At 41.4% G+C, this 26,891-nt stretch overlaps 1 protein-coding gene across 2 annotated transcripts in view; it reads left to right on the top strand.

Annotated features, from left to right (window-relative positions):
- Positions 1–26,891, top strand: part of LOC126210047 (persulfide dioxygenase ETHE1, mitochondrial) — a 72,509-nt gene that overhangs the window by 31,016 nt on the left and 14,602 nt on the right. For both annotated transcript variants that reach the window (XM_049939157.1, XM_049939156.1), the window contains one exon: positions 6,589–6,705. In XM_049939157.1, coding sequence (XP_049795114.1) covers positions 6,589–6,705 — 117 coding nt within the window. The remainder of the gene's footprint in view (positions 1–6,588; positions 6,706–26,891) is intronic.

Here is a 26,891-nt window from a genome sequence, read left to right as displayed (position 1 = left end):
GCCCAGCTGTTTGTACGTGTCTTGATTGATCAGTGAAACTGCAGCTCCGGTATCGAGCTGGAATGGTATCACTTTGCCGTTAATGTCCAAGTCTACAAAAAGTTTATTGTCCTGCTGATGACAAGAGTGACTGTCTCGTGCAACGTGAACTGACACTGGTACAAAATCACTTGTGACGTGTCGGGATTTCCGTCGATGTCGACGCACACTAGTTGTGGGACGAACACAGTCACTGTTAGAGGGAGTGGCACTGGGCAGAGTGGAATGAACTACATGAATTTCCATGGGCCAAGGTTCACGAGCCAGAGTATTCTTGGTTCGATTCCGATTCTGGCGCGAAGCAAAGGGCCTGGAATGGTTGTGAGTGTCCGATCTGAGCTTTTTCTGGCAAACACTCTGAACATGTCCTTTTTTATTACAGAAAAAGCAAATAGCTTGGCGTGATGGGCAATTCTCACGCGAAGGTCTAGTGGCACACCGCGGGCATGATTTTAGCACTGCATTTGCTTGCCTGCGCGGCACACGTGGCTGAGAGCCTGGTGGCAGCTGCGCGGACGGGCGCGAGGGCTGTTTACCGATCCGTGCAGCGTGCCCGTCGGGCCGGTTAATGTGACACACGGCTGGTGAAGTTTCAAATGATTCCTGAGCAAAGTCAAGTGTGTCCTGCCGATCCAATATGTCCATCACTTGTTGAAGGGAGGGATTGACTAGTTTCAAAATCTGTTCCCTTATACGAACATCAGAAACGTTCTGTGCAATTTCACCACGTACCATAGTATCTGAATAAGGGAGTCCACATTGACACTCAAAAGCACAATCCCTAGTAAGGCCTTGCAAAGTTGCAACCCACTCCCTAATAGTCTGACTTGCCGTACATTTTGTACGAAAGAAGGTATACGGTTTGGCAACTACATTGACTGAGTCTTTGAATTATGCATCTAATGCAGACAAAATTTCGTCGTAGGACAGAGTTGCTACGTCGCGTCGGGGAAATAATTTGACTATCACACGGTACGTTTGGACGCCTACGGAGGAAAGGAGAAAAGGCTGCCGCTCATTACCTTGAATTCTGTAGGCGGCGAGATGGAATCCAAATTGGCGTGACCACTCCGTCCAGCTTTCCAGTGCAGCATCAAAAGGACGAAAAGTTGGTGCAACAGCGTATTGTTTCTGCGGTAGCGGTGGAGCGGCGGCTGCCGCATCGTTTTGCATTGCACGTTGACCCTGGACGAGCTGTCCCAGGGCATCCAGTAAGGCCTGCGTCTGCTGATTCTGCAAGGGATAAGATTCAGACAGTACATCTGGAGATTGTGGCAAAGCCATGACACAAGTAAATCAGGGCAATATCGATAAGAACGCGGAAAACCTCATCGCCAAAATGTTGTGGATGGCAAGAGGGCCAACCCACTAATGTAAGAGGAAGCCGAAAGGCACGCGTTTTAGCTCACGCAGGCTGGAACAAGACAAGGAAGTTAGACTAGAAAAAAAGGATGTAGCTCGTGGAATACTTAACTTTAATCCATTAATGTTGAACGTAGCTCTTGTCTGTACATTCTTTTCAATATCAATAGCAACTGATAATGGCGCCTTGCTAGGTCGTAGCAGGCTATGCTAACTATCGTCTCGGCAAATGAGAGCGTATTTTGTCAGTGAACCATCGCTAGCAAAGTCGGCTGTACAACTGGGGCGAGTGCTATGAAGTCTCTCTAGACCTGCCGTGTGGCGGCGCTCGGTCTGCAATCACTGATAGTGGCGACACGCGGGTCCGACGTATACTAATGGACTGCGGTCGATTTAAAGGCTACCACCTAGCAAGTGTGGTGTCTGGCGGTGACACCACAATTTCAAAGGATGGAAAAATGTAGAAGTGCTCATGGAGAGCATTGTGAAAATTGTTAGTTATATTATAAATATAAAAAAACATTGAATTTCTGCTAAAAATATTTCGCATAACCCTGGTACCCAAGGTGTGTACCTCTTAGCCCAAAGCAAATTGATGGCCACAAAGTCTTTCTTCAGGGCTCTAAAAGTATGAAAATTGCATGAGGAGAGATTTGGAATGTGTGGAGGATGTGTAAGGGATTCCCAGCAAAACTCAGCAGCATAGTCAAAACAGCCATGGTAACATGTGGATGAGCCCACATTTTGCTGAGGTTGTTTTGACAATGCTGTAGAAGTTCCGCTGGGAAGCTGTTACGCATCCTCCGTACAGTCCCAATCTCACCCGATGTGATATCCATATTTTTGGACCCCCTGAAGAAAGATCCTAAAGGCTTAGGACAAAGAGGTGCACACATGGGTACAATCATGGTTCTGAAGGCAGTGCAAACATTTTTCCATCTCACGGTGGGTTTAACTTATTAACAGTTATGCTGATTACTTTGGAAATATTAAACAGTTTACTTTTTTCCATCTGCCTCGTTTTCATTTGCCTGCTCCTTATAGTTTAGTTTCTGTTTTCCACACTTGTTGTATTTCACAACCAAGTAGAGTGGTCCTCCAAAGATAGCTTTTCACGAGTTGTTTCTGTTCCTAAAGTTTATGTTTTTGGATTAGCAGCTTGTTCTATTTATAGAAAACCCTTTTGCCATAAGTGATCCTTGCTTCCAAGCCTTTTTATCAAATTTATGTAGAAACGAGAACAACTCAGTCGAATATAAATAATTTAGGGAGTAAAGATAACTACTCACCAAATAATGTAGGTTCCGAGTTGTCGATAGGCAGTTGTAATCCTCCTGGCCTGGATCTCTGGTAGCTCCTGCCCCACAACTGCCTCGTCCAGGACCCTAACTTCACTCATCTTGCAGCCAGACACTCTTACCTGCAGTCTCCCCTTCCTGTGTTGTCTCTCCCTCTCCCAGTCCACTCCTCCACAACACAGTGTGTTGTGCACAGCTCTGTCTGTGTGTAATCAGAGTGAGTTCACCAGTGTCACATCATTCCCATCCAGTGCACCTGCTGTCCCGCCCCCCCTCTTCCCTCTCCCCCTCCCCACGGAGCTACACTTTCCAGACCCTCCCTCGCACTCCTCACGTACCGGCCCCTCTCCCCCCCCTTCACGCATTAGTTCTGTCACAACCTCTCACCCAAATCGAGCAGCTACAGTGTGGGCACAATGCTGTCATCCAGGATAAAGTTTCCATACGGGTGCTTGTGCATGCGTGCAGTGTATTCTACCTCTATCTACACTGGTGAACTGAAGCATTACAACCACTAGCTTAATAGTGTGTCAGTCCAGCTCTGGAATGCAATAAAGCAGTGATTCTGCATGGCACAGATTCAAAAAATCCTTGGTAGATCTCCGGAGGTTTGTGGGCTCAGATATCTGTGCACTTGTCACTCAGTTTCCTTAGATTACTGGCCAGTGGTTTGTGGGTGCAGAGCTGGTACCTGACAGCTTCCCAGATATGTTCCTTAGGATTCAGAAGAGCAACTTTTGTGATAAAGACATGAATAAAAGTTCACTATCATGCTAATAGTACAATTCTGGGCTTGTGACATGAGCAGTTATCTTGCTGGAAGATGCCATTGATGTCAGGGAAGACATCGTATTTGATGGGAAGCAAATGCCCCCTATAATATTCGCACAGTCTGCAGCTGTCATTGTGATTTTGAGTTCTACGACAGGTCCCATGGGAGACGAAGAGAATGTTCCCCATAACATAATACTGCCCCATCAGCCTGCATTCCTGGCACAGCGCAAGTTTCAAGCAACCTTTCCCTCGTATGATGGCATCTCTGGATACGACTGTCTACATGCTGTAATGAGGGGTGTGTTTCATCTGATTGAGTGACACATTTCCGTCGATGCACGGTCAAATCTCATTGGTGCCGTGCCCACTGCAATCGTAATTGGTGATGATGTCATGTCGAAGTGGGAACACGTAAGGGTCGTCTGCTGCGAGCCCCGTGTTTGACAGTGCATGCTAAATACTGTGCTCTGAAACACTTGTTTGTGTACCAGCATTGTACTCTTGTCATCAGATCTGCCACAGATCGATACCTATCCTGCTTTACAGAGAGTGTTGGCTTCAAACCTCCATGTCCAGTTATGAGGCGAGGAACTCGGGCAATTTGTTGCCAATTCGCAGCTTCACTGTTCTTCACCACTTTTCTTAGAAACTCCAGACAGTCGCACACAAACAGCCAACTGGCTTTGCCATTCCTGAGATTTCAGTTCCTGGGCACAAGGCCGTAACAATCTGCCCTTTCATTACAGTGGATTTCCCCATTTGTGGGTTATATCGACACTAAAATAATTCCCAGTTCATCTCTGCTGCACTTATATATTTTCTTATTGTGACACGTGTCTGCATTGCTAATAGCATTTTATCTAATGATGGGCAATGGTCGTAATGTTTTGTCTCATCAGTGTATCGTAAAATTCATTCATCTCTTCCAAGTGTCTTGACCAAATTTAACATGTAGCCATCCAGCTTGTCCACCTTAATGCATGCTATTACCTTAGTTTTCTTTGTGTTTGTGTGCATATTTTATCCTCCAGCCAGAACATTTCTATTTCATTTGGCACCACGCCCAGTTCTCATTCATTTTTACTGATACTGAGCGAGGTAGCAAGGTTGTGAGGCACTGGATACTCATTTGGAAGGATGAACGTTCAAATCACTGCCTAGCCATACAGTACAGATTTAGGTTTTGTTTGGTTTCTCAATGATACTTCCAAAATATGCCTTTTTTTGTTCACTTTTGTATGTGTGCTTGGTGCTTTTGACAAAGAATGAAGACTTGCCTGTTTTGTCAAAAATGGAAGACAAGTGACAAAGCACATTAATTCCTGTCTTTGCTGATAATCTTATTTAATGTTTGACTGACAGCCAAATGTGATCAACCTGGTTACAAAACACAGGAGTACTTAACATTCTCAAAATCACAGCATGCATCATCAACAATTAACAACAGGCTGAAATCCATAGAGCATTGCATGTTTATTTTGGAAGACTACTTTGGAATATCACTCTGAGAAAAATATGGGAGGAAACTACTGATTAGAGAAACTGATGGATCTCAAGTCTAATGAACTGAGAAAATTTGTGTGATTTCAGTTTGTTAGGGTGCTTTCGATTTTCTTTCTCTTCCATTTAAGCAGACTGAGCCACAGTAAAGTGTGGATAGGTATGGCTAGTAGCATATAGATTATAAATGATGTTATTTTATACTACTCATTCTTTTTTCTCCATCAGAAAACACTGCTGTGCAACAATTTCATTGTGCAATGAATGTATTATAAAACACAACTGACCTTTTCCATCATATGTAATTTACTCACAAAGAAATGTTTTGTTATCAATCATGAAATTACTGTCTCTGACACTGATATGTGTAATAGATTACCAGCTAAGGAAGTCTTATTACTAGAAACTGCTGTAGAACGCATAACCTTATCTTGCCTAGAAATATACATTACAAGTTTTCTAAGCAGAATGCCAAAATGAAGTTGGAACATTTGATTGCATGGACGCTGGATGCAACTAGTGGATTCCATAGTGCACATGTGGACATTGCATGTGTTCAGTCAACACTGCACTCAGTCTGGATGTAATTTTAACATTTATTGTGCCAGTCATGCACCACTTAGCTGCCTCGAGCATATGTTTCACAGATGATATTTTCTTCTTCTGTGGCATCTTCTTAATAGCATTCACCTAATGCATGTCCTTCCCCCATCCTCTCTTGCACCACCACAGTTATTAATTTTGTTTATATCATACAACTGGGTAAGTCGTAACATTGATTGCTGATGAATGTATGCTTTGGGACAAACTGCCTGTGTGGTCTTAGCTTATTCTTTCCAATGTAGTATTATCTGCTCAACTGTTCTGTGACTGTCATTCTCTTGGATTACTACTCCGAATCTGTGATAATTGCTTATATTTAGTTTACACCACATTTTTTTATAAATAATTTTCCGCACTAGTTATAAGTCATTCAGGTATACATTTTCTTCCTCGTTACATACATCGACCACAGTAAACAACTATGTTTATCCTTCTTTGTACAAGAGTAGTATTAATTAATCTTCCTCCTCTTATAACATAACATAATAATTCTTGGAAAGTCTGCACTTCTTGTGGCAATCCATACCTGTTTATTCCCATGACTGGCCTGGTATTTCCCCTCACAGAGCCACCACAATTTCTGTTCGGTGCCGAAGATGTGCATCGTCCCTTGATATAGCTCAATGTGTGCAAAATAAAAAAAATATCAAGCTGAGGAGCAATATCTGTACAGTTATCCTCAACATGCTATATCAACTGAATCAAACAAAATTTGGCAAAGCTTCTAATTTTGATTATTCAGTTTTTAAAGATTTTGAAGTTATTATTCCCATATTACGTAAATAACTTTTGGTTGCAAGTATCATTTGTTGGTAAGAACATGTAGCGATATCGATCTCCCCTCTGTCCTTGTATTTGTTAGCACATACCTCAAGTGTATGTGTCAATGAATGTGTTATTTATGGCATTTATTCAACCTATGTACATCACCAAATATTTTCATATTTATTCTACCATCATCCGTTGGGAAGGACTAATATACTTGTGAATTCAAAATTCGTTTGTATTTCAGGTCAGACTGCATCTACTGTAGGAGAAGAAAAGAAATTTAATCCCCGCTTGTCAAAAAGTGAGGAAGAGTTTGTGGAGATCATGAACAATCTGAACCTGGCGTACCCAAGACAAATTGGTATGTACATAAACGATTTTAGAATGTAGATGCCTAAGGTCACTGAGTAAGCTGAGATTAGGAACCAGTGGACATGACCATTTGTGCTGCCCTTTTCGTGTACGTTCTATATGCTGTGTTAATCCTATTTGATACGGTTCCCACACACTTCAGCAGTATTCTAGGATGGGTCACATAAGTGTCCCCCCACCCCACCCTACCCCACCCCCCACCCCTCCCCCAAAACTTTTTGTAGATGCTTTGTGTTTTTCCATTTTACCAATGAACCCCATAGTTTGCCACCTGCTTTACCTATGACAGAGCCTATGTGATTGTTCCATTGTTCCAGTTCACATCTTCACAAACTGTTGCCCAAAGGTATTTGTATGAGCTGACTGATTCCAGCTGTGATTAATTGGTATTATCATAGGATACTACATCTACTTGTGTTGATGATCGCCCATCGGAGATCACACACTAAGTCCTCCCAACCACAAAATTCTCAGTCCAGTTATAAATTTTATTCAGTGCCTCATACCATCGTAGTTTTGATAATAACTGTATGTGTGGTACTGAGACAGATGCTTTCCAGAAGTCAAGAAATACTGCATCTACCTGAACACCTTGATGGGTGGCTTTCAGGATGTCATGTGAGAGAAGCAAGAGCAGAGTTTCGTGCAGTCGATGTTTTTGGAATCTGATTGAGACAGAGGAGGTCACACTGTTAGAGATACCTCATTACATTTGAGCTCAAAATATGATCTAAGATTCTACAACAGACAGACATAAGTGACATTGAGTGGTAAATTTTTAGATGATTTTTGCTACTCTTCTGGTAGACAGGTGTGACCTCTGCCTTCTTCCAGCCACTGGGGTGGCTTTTTCTTCAAGGCATCCATAGTATGTTTGGCTGAAAGAGGAGCAAACTTACCCATAAATACTGTATAGTATCCGATAGGAATTCCGTCGGGTTGTGGAGCTTTGTTCAGTTCTAGCGATTTCAGCTGTTTCTCAATATCACTGGTACTAATTAAGTGCCTCAGAGTAATAGGCTTTATGTAGTTGAGTAAAATTTTGGAGTTTTTCCCTAGTAATGTAAGAGACAAGCAAAGAAGGTCAGTACGCAGCAGCTGACTGGAATGCCAACAAGGAAGAACTGCTGACGTTGCATATTGTGGCAGAAATTATTGCTACACACTGTAAGAGCTGGATGTCCAAAGCACCGATGCAGCAGAATGACATCACACAAAGAGGAGGATGCCGCCATTGTGTTGACCACACAGATTGGAGGCATAATTTTGATGCAAAGAATAACTGTTCAGTATACTGACTCTGCAAAACTGCATCTGCTGCTGCTTTTGAAAGGTGAAGTACACATCCATTTAGCAGAAACTGGGATGACCAGAGAAGCTGACCAGACAGAAAAGGTAGGCCAGGTGGTCATAGCTGCCACAAAGTGGCAAAGTACAGGGCCATCCGGTATAAATATTACTCCTGTTCCAGTGGAAATATGACTCTGCGACTGACTAGCCTGCAGGCTGCTCCTACGTTGATTTATCTACTGCTCGTCAAGACTGTCTCCAGTCTCTGGCGGAACAGAAACTCTTGCCTGGTGGCATTGTCACTGCGAACATCAGTGCCGCCGTTCGAGTCGAGACTGAGGGAGAGCTGTGAGCGGCGTCAACTGACAGACCTTCGAGTGGCTTAACTGACCAGTTGAAAGAATGGTCGACATTCGTCATCACAGGTGGCATGCCGTGGGCACCACCTGCTCTCTGTGCCTGTGGGAATACTTCGATGCTGCGCGTTATACTTCTGTCGGAAGCCACAGCGTGCCTCAGCCCGACTTCATGTGCTCTGTGCAGAGCCAGTGAGTGCCTGTCGGGATGTCGTGTACGATGTCAGTGAGAGCACTACGGTTACCCATTTCCCAAAACTATTAGTGCCCGAGGTTGCTCGGACAACATTGGCCGAGTTGTGGCCAGTGACCCTCGACATTGCCGAGCACTAATCCTCGTCTCCATTGCTGCAGTGACTGAGATGGTTTGGCACGTGTGAATGTGAGCACATTCTGGCGTGATGAGTTCTGCCCACTGTTGCTGCTGACAACAATGAATTAAAACAACCGTGTACTTTGGAGCAATAAATGCTAATTTATAAATGATGTTTCATTAGAAACTTCATGTGCTAGACGACCCGTCTTGCACCTAGCCCCTGCTCGCCTGCGCCTGGGGCTGACAGTCTATCGAGATCCTGACCTCAACGATCACCCACTGTAGGATCTGGTGCTGTGAGTGTTGCAGTAATATCTATGTATCTCATCTCTGCAGTGGTGGAAGAATTGAACTGGGATACTCCCGTGTTTGTAAACTGCTTACGTTTCATAACAAATGTCTACCTGTTGCACCAACTTTGGTGGCACTAACTCGGTAAACAACACACAATCATTTACACTGTATACACAGTGGATTATTCTATTTACAGTTCGTGACTGTGTGATGGAAATGGACCATTAATCCTTTCAAAAACTTGGAGATGGGCATTTAAATGTATGGCGTTGCTGGATGTAGTGCCTGGAAAGCCGAATGGGTAAACAGACCAAGGGTGTTGTCCTAAGTGAAAGTGTGTGTTGAAACTAGTGAAAGTGTGTGTTGAAACTTACGAGAAACTGAATTTTCCAGAACCCATGTTCCCAAGAAAGAACTTTTAGTGTAGTAAAATTTGAGGAGATTGTGTTGAAATGTGTGGGAGAAGATCCATTATACTAATGAAATGTCACTGCACACTTTTTAACTCTTTGGTTGCTGCAGACATGCTTCCTACATTTTGACCTGAGCATTGGGTCACTATAGCCTAATGTGCCTACCTGCACTAAGTAACCTGTATCTTGGCTTCTACCTTGGCCAGATTTTCCTGAACAGCCTCCCTCACAGTGTCGATTATTTCTGCGAAACCTCCTTATACCGCTCTAAGATTTGTCACCACTGAGATGAATGTTATTGTAGGTGTAAAAATTAGTTTCTGGCATTGAAGGTTCTCTGATAAATTATAGTTGTTACAAACATGCAGTGATGTAAAGGTCGTCTCTGTGAATTTATAGTTGCTACAGTTCTGCAGAGATGTAAAGATGGCTTTTCCTTCAGTTGTTTCTGATCTAGTTTTGGTAACCCCTTCCTAAATTTACTATCACTTTCAGATTCTTTGGATTCAGAAATTTCTTGTTGAAACATGACTGATGTTACACCTTCTGGTGTAGACAACTTCAGACTGTTACTATCAGAATCTGTGGACGAGTTATTAATAATGTCGAAATCAAATAACTCGTCTTTACTGTCACTCTATCTCCATTATCCCTTTCAAGTGCAGCCTTGTCATTTTCTTTGTAGAGTAGATTGTCAGAAAAATACTGTGATGGCAATCCTAATGAACAGTAAAAGGTAAAGCGAGATTGATTGCAGAAAAATGGGATCATGACAGACAAAGCACCTAAACACACCTTAGCAGCCACTGTGAAAAGTTACTGAGATGTGGGACAAAACAGCACTCAGGTACCTGAATGGTAGTGCATCTGTGTTAGTCACAGGTACTCAGTGTTTGGCAAGGAAGGCAGAGATAACACATCAGTACCACTGAAGAAAAACTCGGGAGGCCACACTTATCAGCAGCACCTGGGGACTGTGGAGCACAAGTCAGCTTGTCAACAGCAGTGGTGGAGAGTACTGATGGAACAGCCATGGGCCAAATGATTTGTACATTAGAGTTATTTTCTGCCAGTGGATTATCCAATGAAGTGAAGTGCTGAACTTTCTACTGTCCACTATTGTTCCCAGAGAACCCCTCTGTCAACTGTGATGGTGTTTTGATCTGATACACACAGCCACATCTGGAGTGACGTAATTTATACATCTCATTCACCACAGACTACAGCGCGTGCAAAATAAATTGGCACCTAAGCAGAAAGGCATTCTTGTCCTCAGCACTGGGTGTACTAACCAATTTTGTTATTTGATACTCTAATCAGAGACTACTGACTTTAGAATTATTGGTCATACTAGTGTAAACTTAATATGATTGTTTGAAGATCATAATTCTTGAAGTTTTCCCTGCATAATGGGTATTCTGCATGAATTTGCTCTTATCTGAAGATTACTGAATGGTTGTCAGCCAAAATATTGTGGAAAAATGTCAGTATCATCTAGCTGTAAGAACAAAACCTCATAGAATCACTAGCTGTAGTTTAGAAGTTCTATTTGAAAAGTAGGCTTCAGCTGTCAAACTGCACCGTCCCTAGTGTGCAGTGGCTGCATGCGATAGAACCCCCACCACTACCATTGTCCCCTCCGCTCCCCTACCATGCCATCTGCACAGATATAGATTAAGTTATGTAATGTGCACCCTACTGGCAATGGTTCTCTTCTGACTTGAGTGTTCAGGTTGTACAAGAATACACCCATATGTGCTGCCACCACATATAAGTGGTACACATTAACCGATGTTCGTTTAAGATATGCTGTCACAGTTGTAGGAGGCTGCAGTTCTTGTTGTCTGTGATAGAGTGTGATTTCAAAATGAAGATTCACCATTGCAGTTTTGTTTTGACATCTGAGCAAGAGGTACCCTTGTTTTCACTCTGATAGAGTAGCTCCTGTCAGATGGCCCTTGCAAATGTCATGTCTCACTCAGCAAATTTTACTTTGAGGTTACAAGAAGTCATCGGTGTATGTATCCCGAGTAGAAACTGAAGAGGTTGTATTCAGTAGGTCCCTATCTGCCTGCCTCATTGTACAACTGACAATACAGACATTTGAGAGAGTGCAATGTTGTAATGCTTGAACTGATACCTATGCTCTGAGTTTACATTTATTGTATAATGTATAAGCTATTTATGTCGGTAACAAAAATCAATTTTTATTTAAATTTGTTCCGTATCTCAGAGTACTTAGTTCAGGGTCCTTAGTCACTTAGCTTCAGTAGACTGAAAGATGGCAGGTAGTGTAGCAGATTTACTGAAGTTGCTAATTTTTTTTCTAAATTTCTGAATAATTATAAACAACAGAACAGCAGTTCCTGCAGCATCAGGAATCTTTATAACTGATCTACAGTTGGAGGATCATATGCCATAGTGGTCAAACAACAAAATGCATGTTTGGAGATATTCAGGTCTAAAGTTCATCTACAAAATCAGTTGAGATATTGAGGATAATAACTGATGTTCAGCAGATTCTTAGAATATATTCAATGTCATTTATTGGCTTTTCACACAAGTCGCACACATTACAGGTCTGAAAAATTATAGCCTTTCCAATTAAGTTTAATGAAAATCGAACATAACAATATCTCAACATAGATGTTACTTATACAACAGTTATGTTTCATTTGACCAAGAACAGTGTTTGTGTACTATTAAGAGACAATGTCTTTGAATAGAATTTTGAGGATACTTAGTAATCTACTGATATTTCATGATCATTAGAGTCTCGAACATAGTGAACGGGGGGAACGAAGCACAGCATTGACTCCAGGGCATTCTTCTTTACGTTCATAAGTGGTTTTTCTGTGGGGAATTTAAGGTCCTTAAGTTGAATTACATTTGACTTACATTTGCTGATTGTGATGTATTTTGTGTTCATCTAAGCTACAGTTTTTCCAGCAACTACTTCCAGTTTCTTTAACCGGTGTTAAACTCCACCACATGAAACTTTTGGTTTTTAACTCTGCATGTTTTGATTATTTTCTGAGTTTCTTGTGTAGATGACTGTGACTTTTAATAAAAAAAACTTTCACAATTATTGTATGCTAAAGTGCACCAACTACGTTCCTGATGTTCATGATGTTCTCAATGTTGATCAGCTGTAACAATCACTTATGAAGGAATCCGTATGCATGGGTGTGTGCTTTCCACTGTACAGTTCTCACTTGACTCCCTAGATAGTACAAGTGGACACCTTCATGCTGTTAGCTGATTCAATTGCATGCTGCATGTTCAAACTGTGACCTTAACTTCATACGACTGTAAGCAACTAGAGAACATTTTACACCTTTTTTACCCAAGTTTGTATTGTTTTAAGTGTAAAATGTACCTTTGCTCACTGATTGATCATAAGATGGCATGTAGTAATCATTAGAATCACACTAGATGTCAACATCACTGTCATTTGTCTCGTAACCTTACATCTAGAATTTTGTCCCATATCTAGTCAATGTATTCAGTTCACTTTCACACCAGAAATATGTCAGTTTGACATACATCAGAAATTCAAACATGATAAATGTCCCTCATTGTGTAACCATAGTCTGCTATCAGTTTACCACATCAATATTTACGATATTCAACATCAGCTGCCACGGAAAACTCAAAATGTCAAAATCTGTTTTTATTTATTTATTTATTGTTCCGTGGGACCACATTTAGGAGAAGTCTCCATGGTCATGGAACGAGTCAATACATGAAATTATAACACGATTGTAGTAACAGATGAAATGAAATATAAGAAACATATTCAGGCGACAAGTCGTTAGTTTAAATAAAGAAAATCAAGAATGTAACACTGGAATTTGCTTAATTTTTTAGCTCTTCCATGAGCTCCTCGACAGAATAGAAGGAGTGAGCCATGAGGAAACTCTTCAGTTTAGACTTAAAAGTGTTTGGGCTACTGCTAAGATTTTTGAGTTCTTGTGGTAGCTTATTGAAAATGGATGCAGCAGAATACTGCACTCCTTTCTGCACAAGAGTCAAGGAAGTGCATTCCACATGCAGATTTGATTTCTGCTTAGTATTAACTGAGTGAAAGCTGCTAACTCTTGGGAATAAGCTAATATTGCTAACAGCAAACGACATTAAAGAAAATACATACTGTGAGGGCAATGTCAAAATTCCCAGACTATTGAATAGGGCTCGACAAGAGGTTTTCGAACTTACACCATACATAGCTCGAACAGCCCGTTTTTGAGCCAAAAATACCCTTTTTGAATCAGAAGAATTACCCCAAAAAATAATACCATATGACATAAGCGTATGAAAATATGCGAAGTATACTACTTTTCGTGTTGAAATGTCACTTATTTCAGATACTGTTCTAATGGTAAATAAAGCGGCATTTAGTTTCTGAACAAGATCCTGAACATGGGCTTTCCACAACAGCTTACTATCTATCCGTACGCCTAGGAACTTGAACTGTTCCATCTCGCTTATAACATGCCCATTCTGTCTGATTAAAATGTCAGTTCTTGTTGAATTGTGAGTTAGAAACTGTAAAAACTGAGTCTTACTGTGATTTAGCATCAAATTATTTTCCACAAGCCACGAACTTATATCATGAACTACATTATTTGATAATGTTTCAATATTACACACAAGATCCTTCACTACCAAGGTGGTGTCATCAGCAAACAGAAATATTTTTGAATCACCTGTAATACTAGAAGGCATATCATTTATATAAATAAGAAACAGCAGTGGCCCCAGCACCGACCCTAGGGGAACGCCCCATTTAACAGTGCCCCATTGGGACTGAACATCATTACCACTCTCAATATTGCGGAGGATTACCTTCTGCTTTCTGTTCTTAAAGTAGTTGGTTCATTCTGACATAAGACCCTGCAGTTAATTCTTTGTTGAAACTAACCAATGTGACTCAATGACTGAGGTTACAGGGTGATCTAGAATGTATTTGTTGACCAGTAAATGTATGCCAGCTTTGTCCAGACAATAAGTTTCAACTTGAAATAACTGGTTATAAATCTCAGTAATGGTAATTATTATTTATTCAGTGGTAATTATATTGGGTGGCTATAATTAAACTAACAGTGTTCTAAATGCTGCAGTGTAGGTTGTGTACATCACAGGACAATGAAACATTGTAAGTTTGTTTATTAATCGGTGCACTCAAGTAGTATGCTGAGAACAATAATAGTTCCACTTTCCGCCACCAGATGAATTTATGGCTCTGTAAGCAGTCAGAATATGACGTGTCCCATTTTGACGTCAGTATGCTGATTGTCTGCACGAATTCCGCTGACAGAAACTGCTGCGAAGGGGCGCCATGCCAATAAACGGGCTAAAAAATATTATCAAGAAATTTGAAGAAACAAGTGAATTATGTGGTACAGCACAGAGAAGGCGGCGGCCCATGGCACTTGTTGATGAAATTGCTGCAGCTATGGCCAGCTTTGCAGCACATGCCTCAAATTCTGCAGCCAGTGCTCGAGGTGCATCAAAGGAATTCTCTCTTCCCCGGTCAACAATTCAAAAGATGTTGTGGTGCATTTTACACTGGTATCTCTAAAAGATTCAGAATGTCCACAAAAAGAAGCCCCAACACAGGCTACAACACCATGACTTTGCTCTTCATTTTTTGGCACACACAAAAATGGATGACATGTGGTCGGAGAATATTTTTTGGATGGACAATGCACATTTTACTCTATGGGGTCATGAATGCACAGAACTGTCACATATGAGGTCCTACTCCACCACATTTTTCCAGGAACATCTACTGTAGTCAGCTTATGTGGCTGTGTGGTGTGGTTTCACAAATTCCTTCGTACTCTATCTGTTTTTCTCCAAAAAGATGACACCTTGTGGGTCTGTTAGGTATGCAGTGACATCTGCGTGTTATAATGACTTCCGTGTGCAACACGTGATTACAGCTTTGCAAGAATGTAGCAGTCCACACCATTATTTTCATTCAAGATGGGACACCACCAGATGTCACCTGCCACGTGAAAGATTTGCTTCGGGGAACCTTCATTTATCTCTGCATCATTTCCAGATGTGTGGCCTTCTAGATACCCTGATCTAAATCCATGTGACTTCTGGTTGTGGGGAAAACTGAGAGATAGTGTCTATCAAGAGTATACCTGGACTCTTCTTGATCTGAAGGATTGCATATGATAACATATTGTTCTGATTACTCCGGATATGCTGCAAACAACTGTCAACCGTGCCATGTTACGGATGCAGAATACTGTTATGTCAGGAGACCGTATTGCACACATGTTGTGACTTGTGAGCCTATCCTAATAAACGTGCCACATGTTTGATCATTCCCCCACTTTTCCTGCACTCACACCACATACTGACTGCTTACAGTGCCATATTTTCATCTGATGGCAGAAAGTGGGACTGTTATTTCTTCAGGAACTCCATGAATGCACTGATTGATGTACATATCTGTTTTGTTTCAGCACTCTGCAATGCATGCAGTCCGTACTGCACCACTCAGAACACCAGTTGAGCTATAACCATCTGTTCCTATCAGAATATTTATCTTTAGTTTTGATATCAACTTAACAGACAGCATTTGATTGCATTGTATTCAATCAGTGTGCATATTTTCAGTATTACTGAAAAATCCTGAATCTCATTCCTTTAGGTGCTCTGTATTTAATATTCAAAGTCTTTTTTGTGAAATTTAATTTCAGCTGCTATTTTATTTACGAGGGTCGACTGAAAAGTAATGCCTTCACCTTCGTAATTCTTCAACAGTTGGCAGCATTGGTATGCGGCAGGTACTGGCTTGTACTGTAGCATCTTCTCTACAGCTCCAGTTGGTGGGAAGCCTTAGCATTGAACAGTTGTGTTGCTATAGTGTAAAGTATGGAACCCTGCTCAGACAGTCGGTCAGTGCTATATAAGCAATGTGCAGTCATTGAATTCTTGACAGCGGAAGGTGTCGCCCGTAAGGTGATTCATCAGAGAATGAAAGCAGTTTATGGTGATTGTGTTGATGTGAGTACTGTGCGTCGTTGGGCGACTATGTTTAAAGATGTTGAGGCAGGAACATCAGACCTGCATGACAAACGAAGAGTTGGAAGTCCCGTGACAGCAACCACCAAATTTCACAAGCATAATGTTGACAGATTGATTCAGGATGATCGTCATATCACTCGGAGAGAAATTGCAAGCAGAATTGGCAAAATCAAAAAAGGGAAATGTTTTCTTGCAGCATGACAATGCCAAACCACACACTTCACATGCCACCACAGCAGAACTTTAGAGACTAAATCTCACTACCGTACGGCATCCTCCATACAGTCCAGATTTAGCACCATCTGACTTCCATCTGTTCCCGATACTGAAAGACGATCTGTGGGGACATCATTATGCTTCTGATAAAGACGTTGAGAGAACTGTGAGATTTTGGTTGTGGAAACAGTGTGTCGACTTCTTCCATGACGGCTTCAGAAAACTTGTTAATAATTGGCAGAAATGTATCCAATTGCCTGGTGAATATGTGGAAAAGTGAATATTAGTAATTAAAGATCACATTCTAAGGATTATTTCTGTGTTTGATTTATTAAAATATTCTCACCCAAACCCAATTAACAAAGATGAAGGCATTACTTTTCATTCAACCCTCGTATGTTGTAAATGGAGTACTCCTCTATTGTAGTGACTGTTGTATGCTCAAGCTCGTATTCAGTATCCAATATCATTTCTGGTTGTAAGAAAATATCAGATAATATAACTGATGCAGTTACTCAGTCTGCTGCATCTGAATACAGTGTGTTACACAAAGAAATATACAAGAACTAAGGAGCAATAGTGCTGACTGTCCTGAAGGGTAAATATATAATCATATGAAACAGTGGAAGGTCCTGGTAGAAATATCAACAGTTATGAAAAGGAAAAATTGCTACTCACTGTAAAGATGGCACATTGAGTTGCAGACAGACACAATGAAAAGACTTTTATACACTGAGCTTTTTTTCCAAAGTCATCGTGGGTAGGCTGTGACTGCTTTTATGAATGTGTGTGTGTGTGTGTGTGTGTGTGTGTGTTTCCTTTATTTTCTGCAGAAGGCTCAGCCAAAAGTCTTTTGTTGTGCCTGTTTGCAACTCGGCGTGTCATCTTTACAGTGTGTAGTAACCTTTCTTTTCATAATTGTCGGTAGAAGCATATTATCCATTTTCAGTGGTGTCCGATATCTAGCTGTATGACAACAGTGTATGTTTCTTGTTGTATCTACAGATCGTTACTTGTTGCATTTTGTTGTTGATTTCCCTTTTCAACTTGCATTCAAAAACAGCCTGTAACACCTTGTTTAGATGGATTTTATATTATTGATGAGAGCTAGCGGTTACATTCTTTAGGATGCACACAACATTTAAAATGCTTGTAAACAATTATTTCCTTGTTACAATTTTAGCAAATAGAAATCAGTTTTTAGCAAACCTGGCAAACAATAATCTAGTCAGTAGGGCTGACCTTTGCAACAAAGCTAATAATGATCCAGTGCCAAGGGCAGGTCTCATTTAGTTTGTTACAGTTGTAAGAATGTGCAGGTGCTTCCTCATGTGCAAGTTGCAAGGCTAGTAACAGTTCGACTTATCTTTTTCAGTAAGAAATATGACTTAAAAGTGCTCCTTGGTTAGTAGCCTGCAGTATTACACATATTTCCGATATGATACATCTCTTCCCAAGTTACAGTGTTGGAAATATTCTTTTTAATTTAGTGATTCCAGATATGTATACTTCTTCCAGAGGTGTTCATCAGTGGCAATAAAGACTGAAAAATAACACTCCTAATTTCAAAATTCAATCACCGATGTAAGCCAATACTCATTTGTTGTCACAACTGCACAAGGTCATTTACATTTAACACATTCCCTTAGTATACTGCCTCATAGAAAGACAGCACAACTCGCATCCCCTCAGGGGCTCAGCATTTGTTGGCTGAGTACAGGCTTGGTGAATCCAGGGTTCCTGAGCTGGTGACTGGTAAGCACTGCCAGCCCTGTGTCACGGTAAGCTGTAGGCATACTTCAGTGACCACCGTGCACTGCGGCGGTGGAATGTTGTATGTCTCGGACAGTGGAGGTCTTGGCTTCACCGCCTGGACTGCGAGGAAAGTACACACCTCTATAAAAAAATCCTCAACCTCAAGGTGTGCTACGTGCTGATGAGGTGAATGGCTGTTGAGGTAAAACCGTATCTAGTGGGCAACCTCTGGGGCACCTGCCACCCCCAAGTTGTATAAGGTTTGCTCAGGCATGCAGGGCTGTGCCTGGGTCAACGGTTGTTTCCCTAGAATCTCGTGGGATCTCTGTGGAACAATCTTGTCAAACTAATACTCCTGACGGGATGGGTGTACCATCAGATAGTACCTACACCCAATCCTCAAAGTTGAAACTGCTAATTCAAACCAAATATCTAAGCTTCTGGGATATAAGGCCTTAGGTGACTACCCAGTCGAGGCTGAGTTGCATAACGCCCTTAACTTTAGTAAGGGGTTGGTTACCTGCTCCGATATAATGGAGGTGGACCCCGTGGAGTTACGTGAAGAATGGAAAAATATGGGTGTCACGGAACTGCAGAACTGTATGAGGAGAGTTGATGGCAAACTGGAAAAATTGGCAACATTTATTCTAACTTATAGTACTCCAGAATTACCTGAACACATCCTTGCAGGCTATATACAGCTTAAGGTTCACCCGTTTGTTCCTAACCCAATGCGATGCTACAAATGTTAACGATTTGGTCATAACCACGCAATTCTTGTACACTTCCCCCAAAATGTGCTAACTGCTCCAGGGATCACCCAGTATGGAGCAGAAAACTGAGGTTTACAATGAGGAAAGGGAATTTCAGGAGTAAAGAGACACATGCCCTGTGGTGAAGCTAAAAAAAGCTTTCAAAGTTATGCAACCACCGGTTTTCACTACTTCTTTTGCATCAGCCCTTGAGACACCAATCGTTAAATGTGATGCCTCCACACAAACTCGGACCATAGATTCAATTACAAGCACATGCACTTGTGTATGTACCTGTGGGGGGGAAAATGCTCCACTTGAAACTGAAGTCATTCGGAAGCCATTGGCAATAAGCTTACCATCTCAGCCACATTCCACTACCCAACATCAGAAGCCAACCAAGCCATCCCCGCAACCCAGGCAACCACTTCCTCCCACCAGTAAAGAAAAACTTCTGCCGAAAAAATAGTTCTAAGTCCAAGAAAGTGATTGTAAACTTTCGGACTAACGAGTGCTCTCCCTTTCTGATAGGAACTGTGCTCTTGAGGATATGGACTTCTAATCGGAGGAACCGGAGAGCGAGGAACTGGCTAACGTTTCCTCTGACCTTCCGGTAAATTACTGCCTCTGAGGGAGAAAGACAAGAACGACCAGCGCTAACCTGGCTTCCAAAGAGACTTCTGTGTTGCAGTGGAATTTGAATGTATATTCCTCCCATTTGGAAGCATTGCAGCTACTGGTCCAGGAGAACATGTTCTGCAAATGCTTACAAGAAACGCATCTTCAAGTCACTGACACACCTGCATTACGGGACTACCTCGCATAAAGGAAGGACGATTGTGCTGAAGACAGAGCTAAAGGTCGAGTGGCTGTTTTCATAGGTGACAGATGCCACTCCTCTCCTTGACCCTCTTAAGACAACCACGCAAGCAATTACTGTGAAAGTTCTCGCACCCTTTAATATCACAGTATGTTGTTTGTACCTTCTCCCTAATGATGCTTTGGATGCAGACGCACTGGCAGAACTCATCCGGGCACTCCCATATGCATTCCTTCTTGTGGGGGACTTCAATGCACACAATGTGCTGTGGGGCTTGGCTACCACTTGCTCCAGGGGTCGGATGATCGAGTGACTTGTCCATTCTGAGAGTATCTGCCTTCTGAATGCAGGTCAGATGACACACTTTTCTACAAATTCATGGTCTCTTTTTAGCCATTGACCTTTGTTTTTGTTCCCCAGCTATTGCAGACTCAGTTCAGTGGGAAGTGGCTGCAGATTTACATTCTAGTGACCACTTCCCAGTATGGATCCGTCGATCAGCTAGGATAGTGGCTGACAGGAGATGACACAGCTAATGATACAAAGGCAAATTTCTTATAGTACAGTCGAAACGCTAGTTTTGAACAAAATGATTGTGCACAGGATGTGATGGCCGATATCATTTGTGAGATCCAATGAGCTACCTCAGAGTCCATCCTCGGGTCTAGTAACCACCTTAGACGATGGCCTGAGCCTTGGTGGAATAACAACTGTCGATTGGCAATCAGGGCCAGACAAACAGCTCTATGGAACTTCGAACACTATCCAACTACTGACAATCTTCATGCCTTCAGATCTGTGAGAGGACATGCGAGGCGAGTGACAAGAGAACGGAAGAGGGCTTCCATTAATTGGTCCACTTCCACTGTGCAAGTTTGGGAATCAATAAGATGGATTTCAGGCAAGGCTAGTGCACATCCCCTTATGGCCTTGTCAAGTAATGGAGTCTTGGTGTACATGCCAGAAGATATGGCGCATGTTTTAGCTGCACACTTCTTTACTGTTACTATGTCATCCAGACAAGCTCCCGCTTTACAGGTGTTCCGTAGGACTGCAGAGATCAAGCGACTCAATTTCTTCTCGCATAATGTGGAAGTCTACAACCTTCTGTTCTCCATGTGGGAATGGGAATCAACTTTCTCAGCAGCCAGAGACACTGCTCCAGGACCTGATGAGATCCATTATGCCATGCTTCATTACCTGTGGCCTGAAGCTCTTGTTTCAGTCAGATCTGGTTTGATGGTCAGTACCCCACGACTTTGAAGGAGACAATATTGATTCCATTCTGGAAAACAGGGAAGGATCGTAGTGCCCCTCACAGTTACTGGAGTGTCGCCCATACCAGTTGTATGGGTAAGACTCTCGAACGCATGGTCAACCGCCACCTCGTCTGGCTGCTCGAATCCCGTGGTCACCTGACCCTCTTCCAGTGCGGAGTCAGGTGCTACTGTTCCACCCTTTGACAACTTAATTCTACTGGAGACAAAGATACGGGAGTCTTTCTTACACTGAAACCATTTGGTTTGTGTGTTTTTTGACCTCGAAAAAGCATATGACACTACTTGGTGGTACAACATCCTTCGCCAACTTCATGAATGGGGACTACGTGAACGCCTGCCGCTTCTTATCCAATCCTTTATCGAGGACCAGCATTTTCAATATTGCGTTGGCGATGCTATGTCTGACTGCTATGTTCAGGAGAATGGGGTCCCCCAGGACAGTGTCCTTGTTTGCCATTGCTGTCAATGGCATTTCCCCTGGAGTCAGGAACCCTGTCAAATGCTCTTTGTTTGTGGATGACTTTGCAATCTTCTATTCTTTCTCTGATACTACGATGATGATTACAACATGGCAGCTACAGTTGGCCATTAGGACGCTGGAAACCTGGGTCAGGACAACTGGTGTTCAGTTCTCACCTGAGAAAACTACGTGTCAATTTTAACCGTGCTCGTTGAAGTTTTAACCAACCAGTGCTCACAATGGGTACAGTACTTTACATTTTAGACACTGCGCGCTTTTTGGGTGTATTATTTGACTCGAAATTAACTTGGCTCCCACACCTGAAAGCCCCACAAACAATGGGGTTCCAGTCATTGAATATATTGAAATGCCTTAGTGGGAAAACATGGGGAGCTGACAGGTCCCACCTCCTGCAGTTTTGTAGGGCATTTGTTCAGTCACGCTTAGATTATGGCAGCGTGGTCTACAGATCGGCCTTCTTCCTACCTCAAGATGTTAGATGCTGTGCACCATGAGGGCATTTGGGTATTGACTGGATCCTTTCCGACCAGCCCAGTTCAGAGACTGGTGAACCACCACTCTGGATACGGCGATGTATCCTTTTAGCTCGACAGGTGCTGAAAATCTGAGTATCACCTCAGTCATTGACATTTAGCTCTGCGATACAACCTGCCTTTGAATGTCTGTTCAGGAATTGGCCCCATGTGACCGAGCCATTTGCGATACATGCCACAGACTGTCTCAAAGACCTGGAACTATCAGGCATAAAAATAGACAGCCAGCGATGGAACACGTTGCTGCCTTGGTGTCTTCAGAGGCCCAAAGTCATTTTAAGCTTGACACAGTACAAAAAAAATTGTACTCCAGATTTTGTTTTTACAACTTTGTTTTCACCCATTTTAAGTACATACCACAGTTTTATCATTGTTTATACAGATGGATCCCAGCAAAGGAATGCTCTGTTGTTCTGCTGGTTTCCCTGATAGAGTTTTTAATGTGTGTCTTCCAGAACAATTTACAAATTATGATGCGGGATTATATGCCAATCTGATGGCACTGGAGAGATTTCACAAAGATTACCATACAAGGTTACTTGTCTGTTCAGACTCTCTTAGTTCACTGCAAGCACATCACCAAATGTATCCAGTAGACCCGCTGATTCAGCTCATCCATTACTCCATACAGCAGCTCCAACACCGTGGCAAGGCAATGATCTTTTGCTGGGTACCTGGCCACGTTGGCACACAAGGCAACGACATGGCCGACAAAGCCTCCAAGGAAGCATATTGAGATGGTGCTGTCCACCAATGTCCCACCCCATTGCATGCTGTCATCTCATTTTCTGACAGGCACATCATGTGTCAGTGGGAGACTGAATGGTTGCAGGTGACAGACAACAAACTGCAGTCACTCAAATCTACCACAAAGTCTTGGCGGGCTTCATGTCAGCCTCACCACTGGAAGGAGGTTCTGCTTACCAGACTGCACATCGGCACAGCCCTTTAACACGTGGCTTCCTCCTCTGGCAGGAGGATCCACCACTCTGTGAAGTTTGTGGTGTTCCACTTTCAGTTCAGCGTTTTGTGGCTACGTGTATCCTAGATACTGATAGTAGAGCAGTCCTCAGTCTCGCTGGAGATCAGCCCACCATCCTTGCAGATACTGATTCCAGTGTGACAAGGGTGGTGAAATTTTGTGAACTGTCAGGTCTCATCTGTAAATTGGTGGGGAAGGGTGGCAGACTAATACATTATAAACTGCTCCATATGTGTGGGCAGCCTTTGTCCCCACACATGAGATTTGCATGCTGACTTTTCGTCAGGGTGCTGATGACCATGATGTTGAGTGCCTCCTAAACCCAAATCATCACAACAACTTAAATGTTTTGGAAAATATGCCACACACATCATAGAAATTCTGTAAGATGTTTTGCACTACTTGTTATATAAAAAAATGAAAATAGTAGTTTCAACAATTGCCTGGACCTGCCTTCCATGACAATGCTGGTTTGTGACATTCATGGGGAGAGCTGTGAGTGGCCATTAACTCTAAAGACAAGTAAAATTTGCAGGCATGCTTTTCATTTTCAATCAGCAAAACTCCACATGTTAGTGATATGTGGTTATCAGTACAAAAAATTATCCTAAAAATGTTTTAAATTATCTTTGGCATGTTTTCTGTGTTAAAATCATGTTGCTACTCTCCGTGAATACTACATATGCACAAGCATCTTCCACACACAGTATACATATTTATTATTTATTTATTGAGATTTTCCTTTATACATAGGTTTATCTCCAACGTAACAAATACCTGGAAATTATTACATTGTTACATAAGATCTTAATTTATCTCCTCAGGCCCCTCCAGCTGTTTTGATCTTGTACATCTTCTTCCTCTGTGCAAAGTCTTCTCCTTGTTAATTGAAAATTTGCTTCCTGGTTGGCATAGGGTGTCATCTTCTCTTCTTTCCCTCTGGTTCCCATTCCAGGATCATTTTCAGTATTCTGGCTTCCTCCATTCTTCTTACGTGCCTGTATCATTGTAACTTCCTTCTATCCATCATGTCATGTATTCTTTCACTTACTTACATTCACTTTATTATTTCATCGTTTCTTATTCTCTCTTATGTAGAAATTTTAGCTCATCTTCTCCAGAAGTCCATTTCTACCACTTGTAGTTTTTCTTTGTGTGGTTCAGACTAGTAGTCCTTGTCTTAACTCCATACGTAAGTATGCTCTCTAATATCAATTTATATATGATTTTTTTGGTTAGGTTTATTACATTTCTGCTCCATAAGATTAAGTTGAGCATCCCAGTGACCTTCCTGCCCCTGCTAAATCTTTATTAATTTCTGTCTCTGATTTTCCTTCTGCCTCTAAAATGGATACCAAATAATAAAGTATTGACATTCTTAATTCTCTTTCCCCTATATGTAGAAGTCATCTGAATCATTGGTGAAGTATTCTGTTTCCAGATAATTAATCTTCAATCCCCAGTTCCTGTATTCCATTCCTAACTGATTACATATATAATTTGCATCCTCCCTGTCTTGTGCTATAACTGTTTGATCACCAGCAAATAGTAGGTGATGTAAATAAACTCAGTCTTTAATTTCTAAGACTCATTCCATTGCATTTGCGAGACCAGGTCTCTAATGCCTATATAGTTTTTAAATAATGTAAGTGACATGGGGCAGTCTTGTAACAGATCTTTGCTTGTTCTAAATTTCTGTGACATATATGATGTTTTGTATTATTTTAATCAAAGTACCATTTATGTTCACCATATGTAATGCTCTCCAAAGTAGTTTTTTCTGGGCAGTATTATATGCTTTTTCTAAATCTATGAAGGTTAATCCTATGTTTTGTGATTGCTCCTTATGTTTCTCTAAGATCTGTCGTAATGTGAAAATATTGTGCGAGCATGATCTACCAGTTGTGAAGTCAATTTGTTCTTCCTGGGTTTTGAAATTTATTTCTAGCTTGTTTTTAACTATTTTTCCAAAAATTTTCTTTAATGTATTAACAGCACGAATACCTTTATAGTTCGAGCAGCTTTTGCAGCCATTTACTTAAATATGGTATTAATTTTCTTGGGTATTGAATCACCATGTAACATTTTATTGAATAACCGCATTATTAGTTCCACAATTTTGTCACTGCCATTTTTTAAGAACTCGGCATTGATACTGCCTGGTCCAGGTGGTTTACTGTTCTTCTATCCTCATTTAATAATTTCTGGTAATATTCACCTCATTCACTTTGTATTGTCAGTTAAACATTGGTTTTGACTTTCATCCCTTGTTGAAACCCTTTTAATATTGACCACACTTCTTTCGTTCTCCCAAATCCTAGTTTGCTATTGACATTGGCACTTGTCCTTCCCCATGCTATATTCTTTGCTATCCATATTTTTTTCATCGCTTTGTTCTTCTTTTCCTTGTCCATTGTTCTTGTTGCTTCCAATTTATAATCCAGCCTTTGATTAAATGCATTTCTCTTTTCTTTAATTGCCACCTCTATTTCGTCCGACTGTCAGTCTGCTGTGCAGCTGTGGTTGTTTTCTCTTGTGCCCAGCACCTCTGTTGCTATATTTATAACATTAGTTTTTGGGTATTCATATATTTCTTTTGTACTTTCTTCAAATGATTCTTCTTATGTCCTTTCCAGTCTGGCAGCAAAGAATGTTCACATGCTTTCATCGTATACACTTTCAGCATTGTAGTGTAGATTTCGAGCTTTCTCAGCACAATCTGTTTTAGTGTTGTTAGTATCATTCTTTTTGTTCTTCCATGGCCAAAAACTTGTCATTTTCACTAGATAATGGTCTGATCCTTAGTGGTTCCTCTGTAAGATCTAACATCTGCTGTCATGAAACTACTTGTCTGTCTAATGATAATATAATCTATTATAGAACGAAGTTCTCTATTATTATGTCGCTAAGAATATTTATGAATATCCTTGTGTGTAAAAAATGAGCTGATAATTTTCAGATCACACGGTTCACAAATTCCAATCATTCTCCATTGTCTTATATTCTGTCTCTCCATGTTTTTCCACTATCATACACGATTCTATAATTCCTACTCTTCTGTTCATCTCCTGCATGATAATCAGTTCCTTCCTTCTTGGGATTTTTTTCTATAGTCTCCATAAGGACTGTCCAGAAAGTAACTTTCTCCAATAATTACAACTTCCTTGGAAAATAAGTGTCATTTCCACCGAAATAATACAGTCATTAGTAAACTTCCAATTTGTGATTCTGTTTTTCCATGATTTCTTTATCGTAATGGAGACTCCTGCTTTGGCTCTTATTACTTAAGACACCGACTCCAAATATGTACATGATTACCAAGTTGTTGTTCTCCTTTGCCTTTCCTCTTGGTCTTCGAGAGAATGTTGTCATCCATTTTGAACCTGTCAAGTTCAGTTGGTAGTATATTTAGTTTTGTGTAGATACCTTGTATGTTCTAGCATCCAAATGTCATTTTCCTTTTTTCTTCACCAGTTCATTGTCCAAGAGTTTCTCTGAGGAATATTATTCGGTTTTCTAGCATTTTAATTTTTTCACAAGAGTGAGGAGATGGCTCACTGCACAACCCCCAACCTGGGGGACCAGCTAATTTATTCTCAAGGTTTTCTTCCTTTAGCCTTTGATAACCTAGTATTTT

The sequence above is a fragment of the Schistocerca nitens genome, chromosome 10, assembly GCF_023898315.1.
Source record: "Schistocerca nitens isolate TAMUIC-IGC-003100 chromosome 10, iqSchNite1.1, whole genome shotgun sequence".
NCBI lineage: Eukaryota > Metazoa > Arthropoda > Insecta > Orthoptera > Acrididae > Schistocerca > Schistocerca nitens.
The sequence above is the reverse complement of the archived record's forward strand: the minus strand, read 5'-3'. Positions and strand labels throughout refer to the sequence as shown.